Source organism: Athene cunicularia (assembly GCF_003259725.1).
Source record: "Athene cunicularia isolate RWA chromosome Z unlocalized genomic scaffold, athCun1 chrZ_part2, whole genome shotgun sequence".
Classification (NCBI taxonomy): domain Eukaryota; kingdom Metazoa; phylum Chordata; class Aves; order Strigiformes; family Strigidae; genus Athene; species Athene cunicularia.
Window position 1 is genome coordinate 2,960,180 of NW_020799143.1, and position 19,694 is coordinate 2,979,873.

The 19,694-nt window shown below is 42.2% G+C and overlaps 1 protein-coding gene and 1 long non-coding RNA gene across 2 annotated transcripts in view; one reads left to right on the forward strand and one right to left on the reverse strand.

The window, feature by feature from the left end:
- PDE6B (phosphodiesterase 6B) overlaps positions 1–6,512 on the reverse strand; it is a 23,309-nt gene extending 16,797 nt beyond the window's left edge. The window contains exons 1-4 of the mRNA XM_026866178.1: positions 5,691–6,512; positions 3,260–3,412; positions 2,833–2,922; positions 289–429 (exon numbers count right to left, since the gene is read on the reverse strand). Of these exons, the coding sequence (XP_026721979.1) occupies positions 289–429; positions 2,833–2,922; positions 3,260–3,412; positions 5,691–6,101 (795 nt within the window). The 5' untranslated portion in view covers positions 6,102–6,512. The remainder of the gene's footprint in view (positions 1–288; positions 430–2,832; positions 2,923–3,259; positions 3,413–5,690) is intronic.
- LOC113490050 overlaps positions 1–13,892 on the forward strand; it is a 27,594-nt gene extending 13,702 nt beyond the window's left edge. The window contains exons 2-3 of the long non-coding RNA XR_003400139.1: positions 7,788–7,791; positions 13,881–13,892. This is a non-coding gene — a long non-coding RNA (uncharacterized LOC113490050). The remainder of the gene's footprint in view (positions 1–7,787; positions 7,792–13,880) is intronic.
- Positions 13,893–19,694: the final 5,802 nt, after the last annotated feature.

The following is a 19,694-nucleotide window of genomic DNA, read 5'->3' on the forward strand; positions in this document are numbered from 1 at the left end:
TTTAACCAGGATTGCCATGGTCAAACATGTTTGCCCTTCCTTCGTCTTCTCAGTCTCTGGCTCCTTCAACAGCCCCATTCCAGTGATAAGTTCTTTCATTTCCCACTCTTTTCTTTATCCCAGACTTTTAATTCACACAATGGAATAACAAAATGCCAACCAAAGCAGGAATAATAACTCAAAACTTTCTTGCACTTTGGCTGCCCCAGTAAAACTTATCTCCACACATCACCTCCTAGTAGATATTAGCAATGCAGAAATATGTACAACACACATGTGAACACTCACCTTCTGCTTTGTCATGTCCAGAAGACCTACTGAGTACCGGTCACAGTTCAAGTATGCTCTCACCGTGTAAAAAGCCTTGTGGAACTGCCTCTCGATGTCTGTCAGTTCCTCAAAAACCTTATTAGCCGACCACAACAGCACCTGCAGGATAAAATCCAAGTGTAAGCATAGCCTCTCCTTGAGACCTGGACTTCTCAAATATATTTGGAGTAACAAGGAAACAATTGGGGTTTCCTGCAAAGTGCAATGGCAACCTATACTGCAAAATGTAAAAGCATTACTTATTTACACTGGGAATTACTAAGGAAAGACACACTCTGAGGAACACTTAGGTCATCATGGAGTGCTATGTAAAAATTCATTCTTACAAATATAGCATGAAAAATTACTACTGCCAGATAGATAGACAGCCCCACTTACATTTTATACCCATAAGTAAAATCTTGCATCCAAAAACCAGTTAACACCAGAAGTGTTTCAAAGGCTGGAGTCAGAAATATCCAAATTTCCTCAAAGCCTTTGCACAGCTGCTTTGTGTGCACATCAGCACATCATGATCATTTTCCCCATCCCATGCCCTGCAGAGGTACCCTTAAGGAAGTTGTTGTTATTACGCTTTTTCATTTGTAAATATGGAGTTTATGCATTGAATTAGGCAACTATTTCTGGTGGCACAAGGAGGGTCTTTGTGGGCCTAACAGAGAAGTTGACTTTCTCTGAAATGGTAAGGAAGTCATCTATGCAACTGCCTAGCTCAGCTATTGCATGTGTCCCTGTATCTGAATGTGTGTGCTTTGCTTTCAGAGCCCAGAAGACATGAGGAGCAGTGCTTCAGAAGCACTGAGAGCAGCTACCTGAAGCTTACTGGACCTGTGTTTTGAACAAGAAATACTGTTACATGGCCACAGCCAGGATAAATGGGTCTCACCTCTTCACTGGACACTATTAGACATTTTTGACAACTCTGAGCTACATCAGTCTCTGTAATCCATAAATTGGGATGACTCTGCCACACTTATAAAGTCTGAGATGGTCAATGTCACTGGCCTCTGAGCATACATCAGGTAGGATAGTAGTGTTGTCATAGAAGCCATTAGAGGAATATGAGCAGTGGTTTATTTTTGGCATTTTACAGCATGCAATAAGTAATGCTGAAAGCCACAAGCCCAGTGAGAAGGTCTGAAAGAAACACCTGAAGAATGCCCAGTTCATGGAATGATGTAAAGAAGTTGAGCAAGATATATTATATGGTCTTCTTAGAAGACTCTTACACAGTATCTGAGCAAAAGCAGTTTGAACTGTGTTCACACAAGCCATTTTACTTACAGTATCCCTCAGTCTTTGCAGTAGGGATTTGTAGTATTAAAATCCTAGACCACCTTTGAAAATGTCATTTGCTTACTCTGTACTCTGGTACTTTTAAGTCGAACACAGCCACATGAACTCTTGCACAGACCTTTATATCTAGATGGCCAAAGGCCTGCCAACAGAATTATTAGAACTAGTAGTGTGTTTTGCACCTCATTCTAGCTTTCCTCCCTTTCTGTGGGACCTGCTGATGCAGGAGTGATATATGAACACAGGACTCCTGGGTTCAGCCCCAGACCAGATACCCTGTGGGTGGTGCCTTCTACCTCATGGTTTTCTAGACCCTTCCTTACCTCCCCCAGTCCTACTGCTAGGCCCTCAACAGGAATAAACCTTCACTAGTTATACTTTAGTTGAATTAGTCAGCATTACTAGATGGCTATATCAACTGGCCATCGTTCATGTTTTTTATTTCTGAAAAAAAATTAGACAAAGCACATGAGATAATCAATCAGTAGTATAAGTGCTTCCCCAAAGCTTCTAAACTTTCATTTTGCATACATTTTGCTGAAACAGGATTTTATCCCCTACAGGAACCCTCACTGGAGGCAAGAGCATGGCTGCCATGAAACATAGACACAATTGCATACTCTCTTTAATGACAACCACTTGTCTGCTGTAGGAAGTGATTGTATAGATTCACATCCCTTCCAATAAATATGACAGCCCTTTCATAATCCAAGTCATAGAAAAGAACAGTGGCTGAAATTTTTTAAATTCAGAATACTGTAAAATCCTCATCTATGTTAATTTCTACTGAGGGAGGCAATAGAACAGGAATATGAGAATCATTTTACTGGCACTACAAAGAAATTCAATATCAATATTTAATAGGCAGATAAGGAAAAAATATCACATTCTTAATTGTTCCAGGAAATATCTTGGTGTTGCTGGCTGAAGTGGTTAAATGCTCCAAGAGAGCTTCAAAGACTCAGTTCAACAAAACAGGTCAGTCCTGCCACTGTGTCAGCTCTTGCAGTTTTGATAACTGCAGCAGAAAGAGACATTAACAAAGGACTCTGGGGAAGGAGCAGTATCCGAAAGCAGATGAGGGCATCTTTTTTCTTTCTGCTCTTCAGACACAAATCTCTGAAGCAGATCAGCTACACCTTTGAAATCAGAAGAATGCACTCTTTCAATTTTGAGATACAACCCAGTCTGCATTTTCACCCTTACCTGTCCCCTTCTAGTCTCGCAATTGTGAAGATAGCTCAAGTGGTAAATTTTCAAGTTCAAGGAGGCAAAATTCAGGTACTTCAGAAAGAGCTGAAAAGAGAAACAATGAGTCTGAGTCAAATGCATTAATCAGCCTCATGTAGACCAGCTTTCATAACAGCCCTTTAGCAACGTCATGGTAATTCCCCTGGATAAATGCTTTGCTTTGCACTGGTGTGAGATGAGGCTTATCCCACTGAAACTTCCCTGAAAGATTTCTGAGATAAGCATCCTCATAATAATCCTCTTCTGTTAGACCGTGAGTCTCCTGAAGGGAAATGCGCACCAGTGAAACTTCACTAAAACAAATATCCCTAGTGTTGAAGAGTCTCTGTTACATGGCAAAAGTGACAACTGCTTGACAGAAACTGAGCTACTGACCACTTACTGTTTCATCAGAGCTGGTGAAGTGTGATCCATTCATCTTATTAAGAGCCACAATGACAGCAACTAAATCTTTGCCATTCAAAATGGGTGTTGCAAGGACGCTTTTTGTAGTGTAGTCGGTGAGCTCATCAACAAATGGACTGAACTGGGCACACTGTTCAACAAAGAATTTACAAATTAGGCATTTTCCACACTGTAGTCTTAAAACCAAATTAAAGCACAACCTCTCAAAGTAAGCTGTCTAAAGAATGTTTTACTTTAAAATTATAGAACAAGAGAAGTGAATTGACAGGAAATTTGACAACATACAGGTGATAAAAGCTAGTATCAAGAGAACTGGCTGTGGCTTCTGACTGCAACACATGCACTTTTTCACTTTTTGCAAAGATCTCACTTAATCACAGTGTCAAACTCTGTCAGAACAAAGAGGGTCTCCACTCATCATTCTCAGGTTACTGACACCCTTCATAGTACTTCCTCCAATCCTTTTCTCCCACTTCTTGTTAACTCTGCAAAATGGGTACAGTCAGTTACCATACAGCACTGTGTAGCCACAGTTTATAAACCAGTGTTGTCTAGTACAGTCATTGGGAAGTCCACTCACCCTCATTTTTCTTCTGCTTTTACCTGGACCCTGAAGCTGCTCTCAGCTTGCAGCCTCCATGAAGCCATCTACCTCTTGTTTCTCTTGAAAATGTTCTCCCAGGCATTCCCTTACATGCTACTGGGCCTTTGTGCATGGGATGGTAGATGGTTGGGAAGGTATCCCAATGGAGGATGCAGCTGGCACCAGCTGTCTGTGGTTCCTGACACCCTCCCCCTGCCCCTGAGAACAACACACCCACTTTTGCCCAAGGAGCAATGTGCAGATAGCATTGCTATGGACTGGGCTGTACACAGAGTCTCCCATAAGGGAATGGCCATTCAAACCACTAGGACAGTGCTAGGTCATGCTCTAAGGGCAGCACACAAGGAACATGTCCAGTTGTTTCTTATATGAATGTTACTGTCCCTCCACCCTAAAAGAAAACAAAGCAGACAAAGGGTAGTTTGGGGAAGGCAGACAGTACATCACCTTGCCTGTACAGGGTCTTACTGACACCAACATCACCTACCAACAGGGAGTGCAAAATTATCTTGCTGACCCAAGATTTTCTCCCTGCTCAGCTGAATAACTTGTATGTAAGCTATAAGTCCTTCTAACTGGGTTAGAAAAAGCCCCACAGTTCTGATCATATTAAGAAGGCTGCACCAGAAAGAATAATCACTCCTTAATGCACCTTCTCCTCATAGCTCCGTAAGAGCTGGCCTCCCCTGCCAATTAGGGTAGACCAAGCATTTAGTTTCTGGGTCTCCTTCAAAGGAATTGCCTTATGGCAATGCCTGAACCCACTAGAGTTGTAGTGCAGCACTTAGCTCACAGCACTGAAATCCTTCCATCTTCTTGGAGAAATGTCTAAAGCCGGGGATCTTTCAAAACTTTAAGTCACATTCTTATGCTTTTTTTCCTCCCCCCCCCCCAAAATGGTTGCAAAACCAAATCAATGTCTCAGAATGTTCTGTGGAGGACAAGGAAGTTTTTCCTGAAACATTTGGATATGCTCATATTGTGCAACAAATGGATAGATAAACAGATGGTCTCTTTGTGACTAGCAAACAATAGATGGAGTAATCCCAAATGCCATATTTGGGTCACATGGATTTTAGTTTTATACCTATGATTAGAAAAAGCGGATTGTTATTGTTACCATTTAGGTTTATGTGATTCAACCCAGGAGTATGGGGGTAAATATTGTCATAAAGGCATAAGAATAAAACATTAAATTTCCTTGGATTACTCCTGGTATTGCAGTATGCAGTGTTTGCTGAAGGAGTTTGTTGGTCAAAGTCTATCTCTTGCAGCTTATGAAGATCACCTGTATGCAGGTTGCAGTTAACCTACCTGCTCTGAGGTCCACTCCCTCTGGTTGATAAAAAGGCCTCTAAACGCCCTTGGCCCAGGCTTCATCAGACAACATTTTCAAATATAATTTGTGGTGGAAAACCCTTTCTGGACTCACTCTAAAGGATTTCTCTCTCTTTTCCAATTACTCATGGAATATAAATGTGTGTAGAAAATTCCATGTGTGTTCAGTACAGACTGTACCTCACTCCACTGGACTAGATGCAATTTTATTTGTTTTTTAATTAGACAGGCAGTGCATTGGTTTGCAGGCATTAACACCTAGTGTAATTAAAGTGCTTAACTTCACCTCACTCATAAATGAAATTGGAACCAATTTACAGACTTGCTACTGGTGTTTGGCTTCCATTACACAGCTATTTCACTGCAAGTGTAAGCACTGAGGTGCCCTTCTACCTCTTCACCCCTTTGTACTAGTAAGCATGTGAGCCTTTCTTCTACTGAGTGAATGAATAAATGGTAAACCTACCTCACTGACATCCTTGATGTTCATGGTTTTCTTGGTTTGTGCAACATAGCCCACAATGCCTATGTCCAACGGGTAGACAATCTCACAATCTGGGGAGACCAGGCATTCCTCCAGGGTGCTTCCCTCTTGGATGTTGAAAAGCCTTGTTGCCAGTTCGGGTGTGCCATTCCTCTGCCTGTACATGAAAAGACTACAGCGGTCAGCATGAATAAGGGACCTGATTCTTCTCAACGTCTTGAAAACAACTTTCTCCATGTTAATGCTTTCTTGCATATCTTGGATCAACTCAAAAAGGATTTCACACTCATTGTCATCCCCGGATTCTGTTCTTAGTTTCTTCTCAAAGTACTGCTTGGCAAAAGCAGGGTTACCATCAAGAAACTTCTCCACGTCGCCTTCACTAATGCTCATTGTGAATGCCCTTGGTCTGGTGGTAATTAGTGGTCCAAAGATGTGATCTCTGCAAACAGCACTCTAATTTCTGATGTAGTTCCTAAATTTTTGTAACAGAAGGTGTTGCTTCTCGAATGACCAAGGGTGAGGTAACACTGCAAAGAGAGCTTGTCATCAGGAAGAGGTATTCCTTTATAGTGCCGAAGGTGAGTCTGTGGGAGGACAGATCTTCTCAACCAAACAGATTAGATGACCTCTACGAGAGCTTTGGGTCAACTTTCTTCTTCTTAATCTAAATGCAAACAAAAACTGAGTACTCACAATATCTGAAAACACTCTCCTTTCTCTTGATAAGCACAACACTTACTGAAACAGTTGTATTGAAGCAGCAGCAACAGGGAAGAACTGCATCTCCTAACATTGAAATAAGCTCTTTAAAGTCTAATTAAATATATACTGCTTGGGCCTAATCCTTGGCTAACAAGGTGAGCATCTTATTATTTCTGCTCTCCCAGCTCCCTGCAGTAGTAGGAAGTGCATTCTTCACAAAAGTGCACAGTGGTCAGAAAAAAATAGTGAGGTAAAGCTACTTTTTTTCAGGGCTCTCTCTACATCAGCATGGTTATCTGCTGCTGTGAGGGCTGTTCTCAAATGGGAGCACCAGTCCTGAATGCTTTTGTCCAGGCTTTGAACTGAGTTTGCAACATCTGTGGCCTTTTCTTCTTGCTAGTAAGAATCAGGACAGGAAAACATGCCTTTTAGTGGCATCTCTTTAGAAGGAATCTGGAGGTTGGGGTGGCCAGGTTGAAACACTGTGAGGAATCATGGGAAGCCCTGTAGACAAAAAAAAAAAAAAAAAAAAAAAAAAAAAAAAAAAGAAAAATTTCATTCTTCACTCTCAGTGGAGAAAGGGTTGGAATTAATGGCTGTGAGGGACAGAAGTGGTTTCATATCAATGAACCCATCATAGTGTGCAAACAACAAATGAGGGTCAGTGCCATTCTGGGAGGCAAAATGCCACACAGGCTACTATTCCTCAGGGGAATTAAACAATGCACAACAGTTTTTCTCAGTGGGGAATGGGGAGAGGTCCTATCCACCACATTGCTGAAAGATAGCCAAGGTTCCCCTGATGAAGGAGAAAAGGTCCAGGCTGTCCATCCCTATGAAATCTGACAGTACTGGCAGGAGTGGTGCCAAACAGCCCAAGTGAATGTGGGTGTCTGTGAGGAGGGTGACAAGAGAAGGAGCTGTGGTGGCAGTGTTAGAAATGCTTATGCAGGTGGGTCTGGAGGTCAGGAGGGGGACAGTATGGGAGGCCCTTCGCTCTTATCAGCAGGGAGGATCGAGCATATAGCTGCTAATCCATTCATATCCACTCACAAAACAGGATGTGAACACCCACATGCAGAGGCATGGGAGTATAGGGGAAGGGAGTTAAGAGATAAATGCTTTCAGAAGATTGCAGGTAAACCAGTGGAAACACAGACAAGGACCTACAAATTTATTACTTAGAATTCTATTTTCTCCTATTGCCTCTTTTAGTTCCCAAGGTCACTGGAGATGCAGCAGGAAAATTGTTGGGTCAACTGGTTGAGTGCCTTAAATGCCTTCAGCTAGCATGGCAGACACTTACTCTGGTCTTTCTTGTAGTCAGGATATTAAAATTGCTTAAGGAGGCTTGGAAGAGGTGATGTGTGTTAGGGTTGTGTACACTGTCTCCAAAGTCCATGTTCCAATGGAGTGACAAGGACCTGCTCAGCACTAGCATAGTGGGGGTCTGCTCCAGGTCTCCAGAACAGGGGTGGACAAAGCCTTTTCATGAGCAACAAGTAGGACTGTCCCAACCACAGTACTTGGTGGCAGTAGGGAATTTTAATTGTCTGACATCTGTAGGGATGGTAAAGCTTCAGGTTGCAGACTGTTCAGCAAGGTCTTGCATGTTCCAGCAGTTTCCTGAGTACAAAGGATGTCAGAAAGAGCAGGAGGAAATTTTCTTCAGTTTTGACTGGAGACAAGGGAAAGAACTAGCTGCAAACTTGAAGGAGGGAGACAGTTTAGGTGAGTGAGACCATGAAATAAGAGTTTGAAACTGGAAAAAACAGACCATTTTGTAAATTATGTGCTCTTGTTAAATTTAAGCAAGAGAAAACCAGACATGAAAGTGTATAAGAATGGCAAAATTATTGAAGATGAGTATAAAAATACCATGGGTAAGTAAAAAGGAGAGTCAGAAAGGTCAAGGTTCAAACTGAAATTAGAAACACAAAGGGCAACAAGCATTTTCTGCTATCATATTGGGAAGAGTAGGAATATCAAGGAAAGTGTTGAAGGACTTAAGTGCTTAGAGGTTTGTGAGAAGTAGCCTCTAAGCTCTTAATGCCTTTTTCTGACGGTTAACAGAGGATCTTCTGAGGTTCTGAAATTCTGGGAGAAGATAGATGTAATGATTCTTTCAGCAGAAGAGGAAAAGGGAAGAACTGGAGAATTCCACAACAGACCACTTTAACTTCTAAGAAAACATAGGAACTGTGTTTCTGTAAATAACTAGAGGAGATAGGTAACAGGCAGTATGGTTTTGTCAAGAGCAAACTGTCATCCTGACATGATTTCCTCTATGCCAGAGTAAGAAGTCTGTGGACAGAAGGAAAGTAAACAACTGTTGTAGCTCTTGGCTCATGAGGAAATGACACAGAAGATATTCTCTCTTAAGATGAGTGCTTAGATGAAATGGCTAAAAAGTGGTAGCAAATCTATTTGGAAGATGAAGAGTCATTGTTAGTAGCTCACTAATGAAATGTATGAACTTCTTGAGTAGGATTCACCACATCTTACATGAGGACCATCTCAGTATTTCCACTGATGGGTGGAAAAACGCACATTAAACCACTGTATGAGCTGCAGTCAAGTGTCTGTAAATGTGTTTGAGCACCGTCTTAAAACTAAATTGCAGACAGTTTTGTACAGGAGGACTAGAACTCACCAAGGGTGTGTGGAAAACCCTACTCATGTGGAGAACAGTCACGTGGTGATTTCATGGGGATGAGTCACTATCTGGGCTTATCACAAGCCAAACTCATATCACTACCAGGCAGATGGAGGTGTATATGTGTTGGAATGAACCTTCTATTGTATAACAGATTATGTTAAATTGTACTAAACAGTTGTGTGACTAGAAAACAGTTAGAAAATGTGACCTCTGAGGAGACTGAGGTTTGTTATATCTCCTTTAAGTGATAGCTTTTCTAAAGAAACCATTCCTCAGCTGTATAAAAGGCTACTGTTAAGAAAAAAGGAACAATCTGTTCTGTAGTCCTGTAGGACAGGAGATTTCAAGCTGCACTGAAAGGACTTGCACAGCAGTGAGAAGAGATAGCTCTTACCTTATCTTAGATGAAACCCCTAGAAACTGAGGCAACATCTTTTTTCCCGGCTAACTCCTCTTGTCAGAAGTGATGCACATGTAATGACACCAGCTTACTGGAAGTGGTATGGACAAACAACTTCTTATAGCTGGAGGGAAGCACATTTTTCTGTGGGCCCAGGCTCTCACAGTCCATGGCCTCTCAGGAAACAGGTCTGTGAGGAAACTATTGCTTGGACACCAGGAGAAACTTCATTTGCAACAGTGTAAACCTGCCAGATGGGAGTAATTTTACTGACAATTAATGCATGATGAAAGCCAGAGGCACCCTTCTGCCTTCCAAGGCCTCCAACCCAGTATCAACCTGGGCTCTTCCAGTGTTCTGTAAAGTACAAGCCTTGTTTCATCCCACAATGATGGGGAGGAAAAAGGACTGGGTAAAGTAAAACCAATTTAAAAACTTGCCAGGGGACTAAAACATTTTGGATTCTGATATCCCAAAGGAATGAAATTTCCTATCACCTGGACTTTGAAGAAGGTCTGAAGTGGAGCTCCCTTTATGTTCTAGCATACCATGGCCCATCAGTTTTTCTGATCTAATGGACTTTCCTTGTGCCAGGTTCAATTTGTGGAAGAAGAGAAGGTCTCCTGGGAGCTCATAGCCACTTCCCAGAATTATTTCAACACCCAGGAATCAGGCTATGTATGAAATGGATAGCACAGCACAGACCTATACAGTCAGATGTGCCCTATATCTGAACAGAAGGTCATTTGGGCTTGGTAACATGGTGTTTTCCATGACTTCAGCCTTTATGTATAAGCTGACATCAACAGGTTTGGTTGCTGTATTAAGGGGTATGCAAATGATTGTATGTGGTTTTGAGTTGTGATTTGGGAGCTGAAAAATTGCAGATGGGTGGACTATTTGTATTAAATTGAAGCTGGCACGTTTTTTGATTCAAACCTCTCAGATAATTGCACTTTGTTTTGAGTGAAATGTTCAGTTCAAGATAAATGTTTTTGTTTTGAAACTTCTGCAAGGAAAACAAGCAGTGCTCAACACTGACACTCCAGAGTCAAAATATTAATGATCCAAGCTCAGTTCGTTTCTCTGTATGCAGGATTTGAAACTTAAAAATAAGATTTCCTATTAACAAGGGGAAAGACCAAAGGACCTAAACTACTGAAGGTTATAGCTGCAGAGTGGAGAAACTGAAGCGATATCAGTTAAGCCAAGCCAGGGCTGTGTAACTGCAGTGCAGTTGAAACCATGTAGGAATGCCAGGTGGAAATCTAAATCATCTCTGCAAAGGGAGCCAGCGGTGCCAGAGCAACCCCTTTGAAGAAAGGTAGTAGGCCAATGTACCCATGATTTAAAGTGTGCTGCAAAGGCTGCAGGTGTTCCCTAGGCCTTCAGGGAAACTTAGGTGGCACTATGAAAGCCATTGCTAGCATACCAATGATAACTAAGGTAGACACACTCTAAGCTTGCAACGGGATAATGCTGTTTGATTGGACTTAGGCAGACAATGGAGGATTTTGGAGGAGGATGAGACTGCTATTTTAGGAAACTTGTACTAGGTTGTCACACAGCATAATAATATCCGAGCACGTGTGGTTGCACACATTTGGTTTTAATAGCTTTAAAACTGAATTGCAGAGTTGGCGTAAGACCTCTGCCTTGTTGGGTGTTGGTGCTGTCCCCTAAACAGTGTTTCATATGGAAACCTCAGCTGCTTAAACTCCCCCGAAGGCTTGGCTGGTGGATGGGAAAATGAGCTAGAGTCTCTGGGCATAAAATTCCTCCTCTCCCAACAACTCATATCATAGTCTTTCCCCAGTCCTAGGATGGACACTACTAGAAAGTCCAATTGTGAAGTGAAATCATCCAGCTGACACGGTACAAAACGTACTGCCCAAGAGAAGTACTGTTAAAGCCATTTATTGGACTGTGTCCAAAACAGAGGGTGCAGCTACTACCTGCAAAGCAGAATGGGTGATGACAAGCTTTGGGAATGTTAGTTCTGAAGATGCTTTTGCCCCTCCTTCATGGGAGCAATGTTTTCCTCCTAACCAAGAGTCTATGGGTGATATAGTATACTTCATATTTACTAAATTTCATAGTTAATGATTATGCTAGTGGCAATAGCTACTGCACACCTGGGGATAATCATAAGATGGTCAGGTGAGACAGTGAAATTTAAAAAGAATAGGCTTTGATCTCCATACCCTAGAAAATGACCAGAATGTCCTGAGCCATAAAGAGAATGTATAGAATTGTGTTGAGAATGAGTTATTTGATGACTTGACAAAGTGATTAATCAATCAGTTAATTTGACAATGAAACCAACTTTTGGGTGTCCTTAAAGTGAACTGCCTTCCTTATAATGCTATAAGAAAAAAAACACCCACAGGTCAAAGAAACCCCTGCCCAGGTTAAGACCCTTCTCCTAGGCATGCGTAGTATCAGAGGTGTTAGGTAAGCAATATTATAATTGTATGTTAATCACTAATCAATCAGTATCTAATAGGTGTGTTATGGAAATATACTAACTTCTGATTTTTCTGTATGAGCATGCAAAGGTGTTGTTGGTGTGCTTGAAAAGCCCACTAAGCACCCAGACCTGAATAAATACAGTATCTCTTCTGAGTGTATTAAGATTGATTCATTGCAGGCTGGGCATCAGTCTACTTTTTTGGATAACATGGGGACGGGAGCAGCAAGTAACTAATTTGATTAGACATTATCCTTACAGGATGGTGTATTGACAGCTACACTCAAACTTTTCTGGCCCACTCATCCATTGCCATAACGAGATTGCAGATTATCTGATTTACCAAGTAATATTCTCATGCCACCTGCTTGTATCCAAGAATAAGCTTTCTGGCCTGGAGCCATGGGAGCCCAGCAAGGATCAGAGCCATGTTCCTCACCCCTCCCGTGCCATGATCTTCTTCTGTGCATGAAGTCCAGCCCTCAACTTCAGTTGCATACGGATTGACTCTTGCCATATGGAGGGCCACTGTGCAAATCTCAGAGCTCTTGCTTGAAATTCTCCCCTTACCTTTCCTTCCCCTCTGCGACTGGCTGGGGACCTTCAGATGGCACCATAGCAGGACCCTTCCACCTGGGCTGTTGCCCCCCACAGCAGGCACTGCCAGGGCCCCATTTCCTGCCTGCAGTCCCACCTAGCAGAGCCACCAATGGTGGGAAAATGCCACAGCCTCCCTGTGGACACCTGTGGGCAAGGCAGTTGGAGCTGGATGAAGGATGATGGGCATTCGGGCAAGTCTGGGGATGGCACCAAATTGATGAAGCAGAGGGCAGGGCGGCGCTGCACAGGGACCTCAGGGCCTGGAGAAATGGGTACTGGGAACCTGACTGGGCAAGTGCTGTCCTGCCCCTGGCTGGCAGAAGCCCAGCTGAGGTGGAGGATTGTGGCAATGGGTACATCTGTCAGCTGGGGTGTGTGCATGAACACAGCTTGAGCTGCATACTTGTTTTAGTGTAATCTGGTTGTTACACAGAAATACAGTGGTGGAGCACAGGAGCATGGCTTAGTGACAATCTTAGGTCTGCAGAAAACGCAGCTTGAGCGGTAGCTGGTTATGCTACAGATCTGTTTTCTTGCTGGCTAAATAGGTGATATTTGAATTATAGCAGGATCATTAAATGTTTATAATGAAGTATAAATCCCATACACTGCTGTGAACAAAAGAAAATTTGCTGCTGCCAATTCAATTGCAAAGGGTAAGCAATGTGGTTGAGAATCAAAACTAGTACCTGGACACCCCTCAGAAAATTTTGTTTGCATTTTGGCCTGAATGTTGGCTCTACTTTACCATGACCAGCAACATCAGCTCTTCCCTTACTAATTCTTTTAGAGAATTACTTTGAAATTAGCACAATAATTTAAGTATTGCATTGGTGAATTGCAGGAAACAGTCAGAGATTTGAATCTGAATAGTTCTCATAGAAAGGAGGTGGTTTTATGGATACACACATAAATACAAAGTTTTCCTTTAGATAGTAGTGTGTTCTGAGTAAGCAACAATCAATAGGCATGCTGGGTTAGCTTGCCAAAATCCTTTCAAGCTCCATAAACTGATAAGACACAGACAGAAAGTACCTCTTCGGGTTAACATGAGGATAGTTCTCAGTTAATTATTTTATTTCTGGAAAAAAATTCCTCTCCCTAAATGCAGAATCTTGTAAACTTTTAAAATTAATGAATATATATATATATATATATATATATATATATATAAATTAATAATTGCTTAGTGTTTAGAGGAAGTATAAAAGCACCTGCTATACTGGAGGGGAATGGTAGTGTGTAAGTGGCCAAATTTTGCACTGCCCAGTTCTCCAGGATGAATCCTAGGTTTCTGAAGGTGGCAGCCCTTCCCTAGCACTCTAGCACATAAGTCAGTTTGGGATTTGTCAAGTCTGACTGTTGTTTTCTGAGAGACACCTATGCAAAAAGGTATATTTGTCATTCCAGAAGACTGGAAATGGACCTGGATAAGTCTACCAGATCTGGCATGACAACATGTCTTCTTGTATATATCCTCCCTGTATATGCTGTAAACATGAACAGATTCTCTTCCTCTTATTTTATGGAGAGATGTCTCAGTTAAAAAATTTATTACAATACAGTAGCAATGGCAATTTCTGCAATAAAACTGCATGAGTTTGTTATCTTTCAGTTGACAGATTGTATACAAAGCTCTTAACACCTATCATTGAACCTTGAATAAGAAGTTTACTTAGTTGGTCAAATGTCCTGTGAAGCTGAAGAAGAAAAAAGATTATTAAACACTTCCCAAACTCTACTATGTGTACTCCTTGTGCAAATCTTCCCCAAATACTCTGGGCATGGAATTAAGTAAGACACAATGGTAGGACCCATGAAACTTTGGTAAGGAACACTAATAACATAATATAGATGCCCAGATCTACCCAGAAGTAGTTTTGCTCAAGCAGTGTTGGGGGGAAATGATGAAGAGAAGAGGCTCTAGGAAAAAGTTTTTAGATGTCTGCAGAACAAGAGGACAGCATCTCAGATAAGTGATTTGTGGGAAACATAGCCACAATGAGGAAAAAAAAAATTCTTTAGCATAAAAGAAGTGGTACAGAGAAACTAACCCTAACTTCAAGAGTAAAGAAAGAGCAGAAGAGATGAGGAAGAAGAAAAGGACTGTTGAGTCCATAAGAAGCTGTGGAAACAGCCAAGGACTGAAACCTGGGAAGGAGTATGGAGGGCATGGAGAGTACAGTGATTAAGAAGAGTGTTCATGAGCCAGGAGGGTCATGTGGCAAAAGCAACATAAAATGTCCATCCATGGTTTTGGAACTGGTTATTGATGAAAATCCTTGGGCCTCTCATCAGGGAAGATCCAGGGGATGGAAGCATTTCTGCAAGCCAGGGGGCCTGTTGAGTGGAGAGAAATCAAGGCTGAAAGGGTCCCATGGGGAGTATTTCAGAGTTTGGTTTTGGCTACTCAGATAGGAATGGGTGATGCTGAGTGATTCTCAAGACAACTGGTCCAGGATAACTAAACCAGACTGGTAAGATGCTCAGAGAAATATGTGTTCAGGCGAGTTTAGAAAAAGGCTGATGGCAAACTGAGATAATGAAGATGGAGGTGACTTGGGGATATGCCTTGCCAGGATGAGATGGCAGTGCTGGGCACATGGATGCAATCACAGGAAGTGGCTTTAACCCAAAGGACAGACTACTGTGAACAGCTGGGGAACCAAAAGTGTGGGACCAAGAATAGACATATGGGTAAGAAGAGGTCAAGCCAAGATTTCATGAGAAGAAGCTGGGAGAGACTGTGTAATCTCACAGCAGAACAGTGTAAAGAGGGGTGCAACATTGACAGGTACAAGGCTGCAGCAAAGGGGAAGCAAGTAGTCATATTTCGGACACCAGCAACGTGGTTGGTCTTACAGGTGTTTCACTGTTTACATAACAGCCATAGTTTCCCATGGTGGGCTTCAGGCACAGAATTGCAGTAAATTCTGCAAGGGTTTTGACAGTGTTTGGGCACACTGCAGCCTGTCTCCTCCTCCTTCTTTCCTTGTGAGCAGAGGGGATGATTAATCTTGATTTCCTGCAGCAGGCATTCCTGCGGTGATGGTATTTTTAATGGGCATTAGTAACTTTGAGGCAACATTGCAATTTTCAGCGTTTCCAGCTTCTTGCTCAGTCTAAAGTTGGATGCAAGCTTGGTCTTTGAGTCCAGTTTCAGTTTCAAGTTTACAGAGGCTGCAACCCTTCTGGACCCTGACTGAACCTCTGCTGCCCTCGGTAAAATAGATCACTTTGCTGTGTTAAGTGCCCTCAGCTGACAAGAAGCATGCCATGGTGAAAACAGTGACATTTCCTATCCATGGAAGATTTACTCTATCTCAGGTCTTGCAGATTTACAGAAAATCATCTGCTAAAAACATAAAATAAACAAAATTCTCCATTTTAAAAAGAAATCATCGTTGATAGTTTAGAAAAAAACTGACAGTTCTTTCCCCTTTTCCAAAACAATATCATAAAGTCTGTCGTTTTTTCCCATGGAAGAAGCAGAGATAGAAAACAGAAATGCAGTTGTATGTGAAAGCCTTTGGCTTATTCTCTAGCTCTGTGACTCACTAATGAGCCTCACGTTCACAATTGCCCTCTCCTTGGAGCGCAGACGGGTGTTCTGACCTAAACCTTCCCTCCTTAGTTTGCTTCTGCTGCAGATGGAAACTGTCCTCTAATGCTTACAAAGGCCAGGCGCCTGGCTAATGGCCTTTGGCTGCATGCACATACAGATTCTCCTATCTTTGGTAATTTGTGTTTAAAAGCTGGTTTTAGCTTTTAAATCCATCATCAGGTCTGGCATGGACATCCTGGCTTATCCAGAACTACTCAAGCTGTGTGACAGCAGTATCACTTTTGTAAAGCACCTTGAGGTGCATGCCATGTAAGGAGCTGTAAATATCCTGTTCGAGTAATCTGAAGCAATAATCTGGAGGCAGTACTTAGTGTCTACAATACATAATGGAAGACATAAATTCTACTGTTATGTTGTGCTTTGCAACAAGTTAAAGCTTATAGATTTATTCCTGCATTTTTCTGTTAAACTTCTTCTGTTGCATGAAGAGGAAAAAAAGCCAGACTCAGAACACTACAAGCATGATTTAAACCTTCGGGGATATTCACATACCCTCTGGGTCCCTTGTTTTTGGAAGGCTGCCTGGGAATAACAACAGGGATTAAATAAACTCTGGTCTGTTACCTCATTGCAAATTGTGGCAGGGAGTATTAGCTGCCTCAGTGAACAACCCTCTTCCTCCTGCCTTCCCATGGGAGAAGAATAGGATCAGACCCCATAGCTGTGTTCGGGCTGCAAAGACCTTAGCCCCAGACAGCTGAACTCCCATCATACTTGCAGGCGCCACCCTCCTTGTCCACTTTGAAGAGGCAGGCTTTCCAGGCTTCCTGTGCTAAAGGAGCTGATCTCTGACCCTCAGGAGCTTGTGGGTTGGCATGAGAAGACAGATATTCTATCTTTAAACAAATGTTGCAACTAAAATGAATAAACCTGCCAGTGTGTGCAAATGGACAAGTTCAGTAGTAGTAAATATTAGATATGTATATAGATATGTCAACAGTATGCCTAGTAGTAAATACTAGAAAACAACTGTCTACCTCTTTATTTCATGGTCAAATAAAGGTCTCTTTTTCATCAGGTATTTTGCTACACACTAGCAACAGGCCATTAGGGAAACTTGGAGAGTGAAATCCAGCAGCTCACTGACCAAGTGGCAACCACTGTCCATGGAGTTCTGCAGGCACTAGGAGGTGGCACAAAAACTGATCTGGTGAATCCTAGTAGGTTAAAATCCCACTTCAAAAGAGATTTTAGCTAGCAATGTATTCACCCTGTACTCTCAAGACAGCAAGATGCTGAAGGGTTTGAGAGAGAAGCTGTAACAGTTTTGCTACCAAGCCCTTGACACTGGCCCTGAAAAAAACATTTCCCATGAGCTGGCTAACCATCACAGCAGAGGAGCTGAATCTCCTCAACTCCTCTGTGCTTTGAGCAGCCTCCTGGTTTTGCTTGTGAACTAGGAGGGGGACATGTGTGTCTATGTCTGAGATGTGCTGTGTGCATGGGAGCATGTGAGCCCCTGCTCCACCAATTGTCAGTCCATACATTTAGCAAGGATGATACTATCATACTTCAGAAGGGAAAGCTGCCTTTCTGGTTATGCCATTTAGAGCTGTGAGATATTTGAATGGCACCTTGACAGTCATAAGGTAGTGGTTTATGATGCTTTTTTATCTAATGATGTAACACACCCAAGAACCTTACCCTTGAACCACAGAGGGACAAACTTCAAACAATTTCCTCTTCATCTGTATTGCATCACTCTCTTCATTGGAGAAGATCAGCATTTCTGAGCAGAAGTCACAGAAACTGAGAACCTCCTAGTCAATGGTCTTCAAATGGTGTGCCACTATGGGAAAGCTTTATTTCTCCTGCCTCCCACCCTGGTGAGGGAGCAGAGCAAACTATTGCTGACCTCTCAGTCCTTGGCAGACCTGGGACTGGGACACAGGTCCTCCAGCAATGCAGGGATGTGTGTGTGACACCCCAGAAGGAAGCCCTGCATCCTCAGCAGCACAAATTAAATCTAAAGCTGGAGTAGGAAATTCTCCTGATTTACGGTTCAACAACCACTACAATAGCTGTGAAGGACAACTCAAAATACATCTACCTGTGGTGGTTCTCCAACACTCTGGTAATCAGGCCCACAACTTGATTGCCTGCTGGACAGCAGGAACCTTAATGCCTGATTCAGAAGGCTATTTAGAGATCTCATATGTCCATCAGCTGCTGAGCTAGCACATGTCGCTAAATCTGAGCTGGCAGTGCAATTGCAGTAATTCTCAGAGCAGTTTACCCAATGCTTATTCTGATAATAAGGCAGAAGGAGGGGGGCTGCTAGGTATAGGAAATCTAGAACTGCTGCTGCTGTATTTCATAGGACAGGGCAGAAGATAAGATTAATCATTTCGTCTGCATACCTGTTTTACTGCAGGCCATTAAAACTACCAGTTACTCTACCGATGCTGAGTCTAGTACACTTAATATGTGTTTTATTCAGTCAGGCCACCTCTTCTATTAAAAAACAGCAGGTCTGGAACTGGCCCTTTCATATCTTTTTTGACAACAAAATCCTGATGTGCACCTTTGTTTTTATAAGAGCTATTTCATGTTACATCAAAATTAAAGTCCCAGGAATATGCTTCAATGCTTTGTTGTCTTCCTTTTTGCCTTTTTTTTTCTTTTTTCTGTGCCCAGCACAAACTACCATAATACTGTGAAAATGAAGGTTAGTTTGATTTTGTTTTCTTCTTGTTCCAAACAGCAAATAATGCAGTGACAGATGTTATGGTCACCAGCCAACACCTTGTGCTGTGATTAGCTATTATTAGCATGTCTCTAATCCCCAGGGGATTAAGTGGTCACCTAAGCATGGCTTCAAGTGTCACCTATGTCTCACATGGACATAAACTAATCTGTTTTGTTGGAAACAGATGAAGTGATAAGAGTTTTGAAGCCCTTCTAATTTACAGAAAATACTGCAGTTCATTCTTTCTCAAATCCACATGTCAGGCTGGAAAAGCACACTCCTGCACTTGGATTCAGTGTCAGATGAAAGTCCTTTGAAAATCTAGGGGTATCTAGCCATCAAAAAGCAGTTTAAGAAGTTACTTTTTATGTCATTCTTTAAATGGTCAAGCATTTTAAAGAAATTATGGGCTTCCTGTTAATATCCCTTTCACTTCTAAATGAAGTAAATGCTGTTAGTGAAGAAGACACAAGTACAAGGAGCCTGTGCCAGGGGAGCAGAAAGGTAGGCAGCACATTGTGTGTGAAGGCCATAGTTAATGAGCTGCACCTGAATTAACAGAGCTGGTTATCTTCACACTCGGTGCTGGAGGCCACCAGCCCTGTGCAATTCTTTCTAAGACCCTGCTCATCCCTGGAGCATGGTAGTTATGGTAAGCAGACAGTTGTAGCTGAAGGATTAGTTCAGCGAATGGCTGTTTGGCATCCTTCTAGAAAACTGGGCCAGTGGATCCAGGCAGAATCAAGTAGATCCACGTTTTTTCAGGACATGAAGCAACTGGTACCTCATTGCAACAGTTGGGTGTGTGCCATCTCCCCGCACCTCCAGGTCTTAGTGT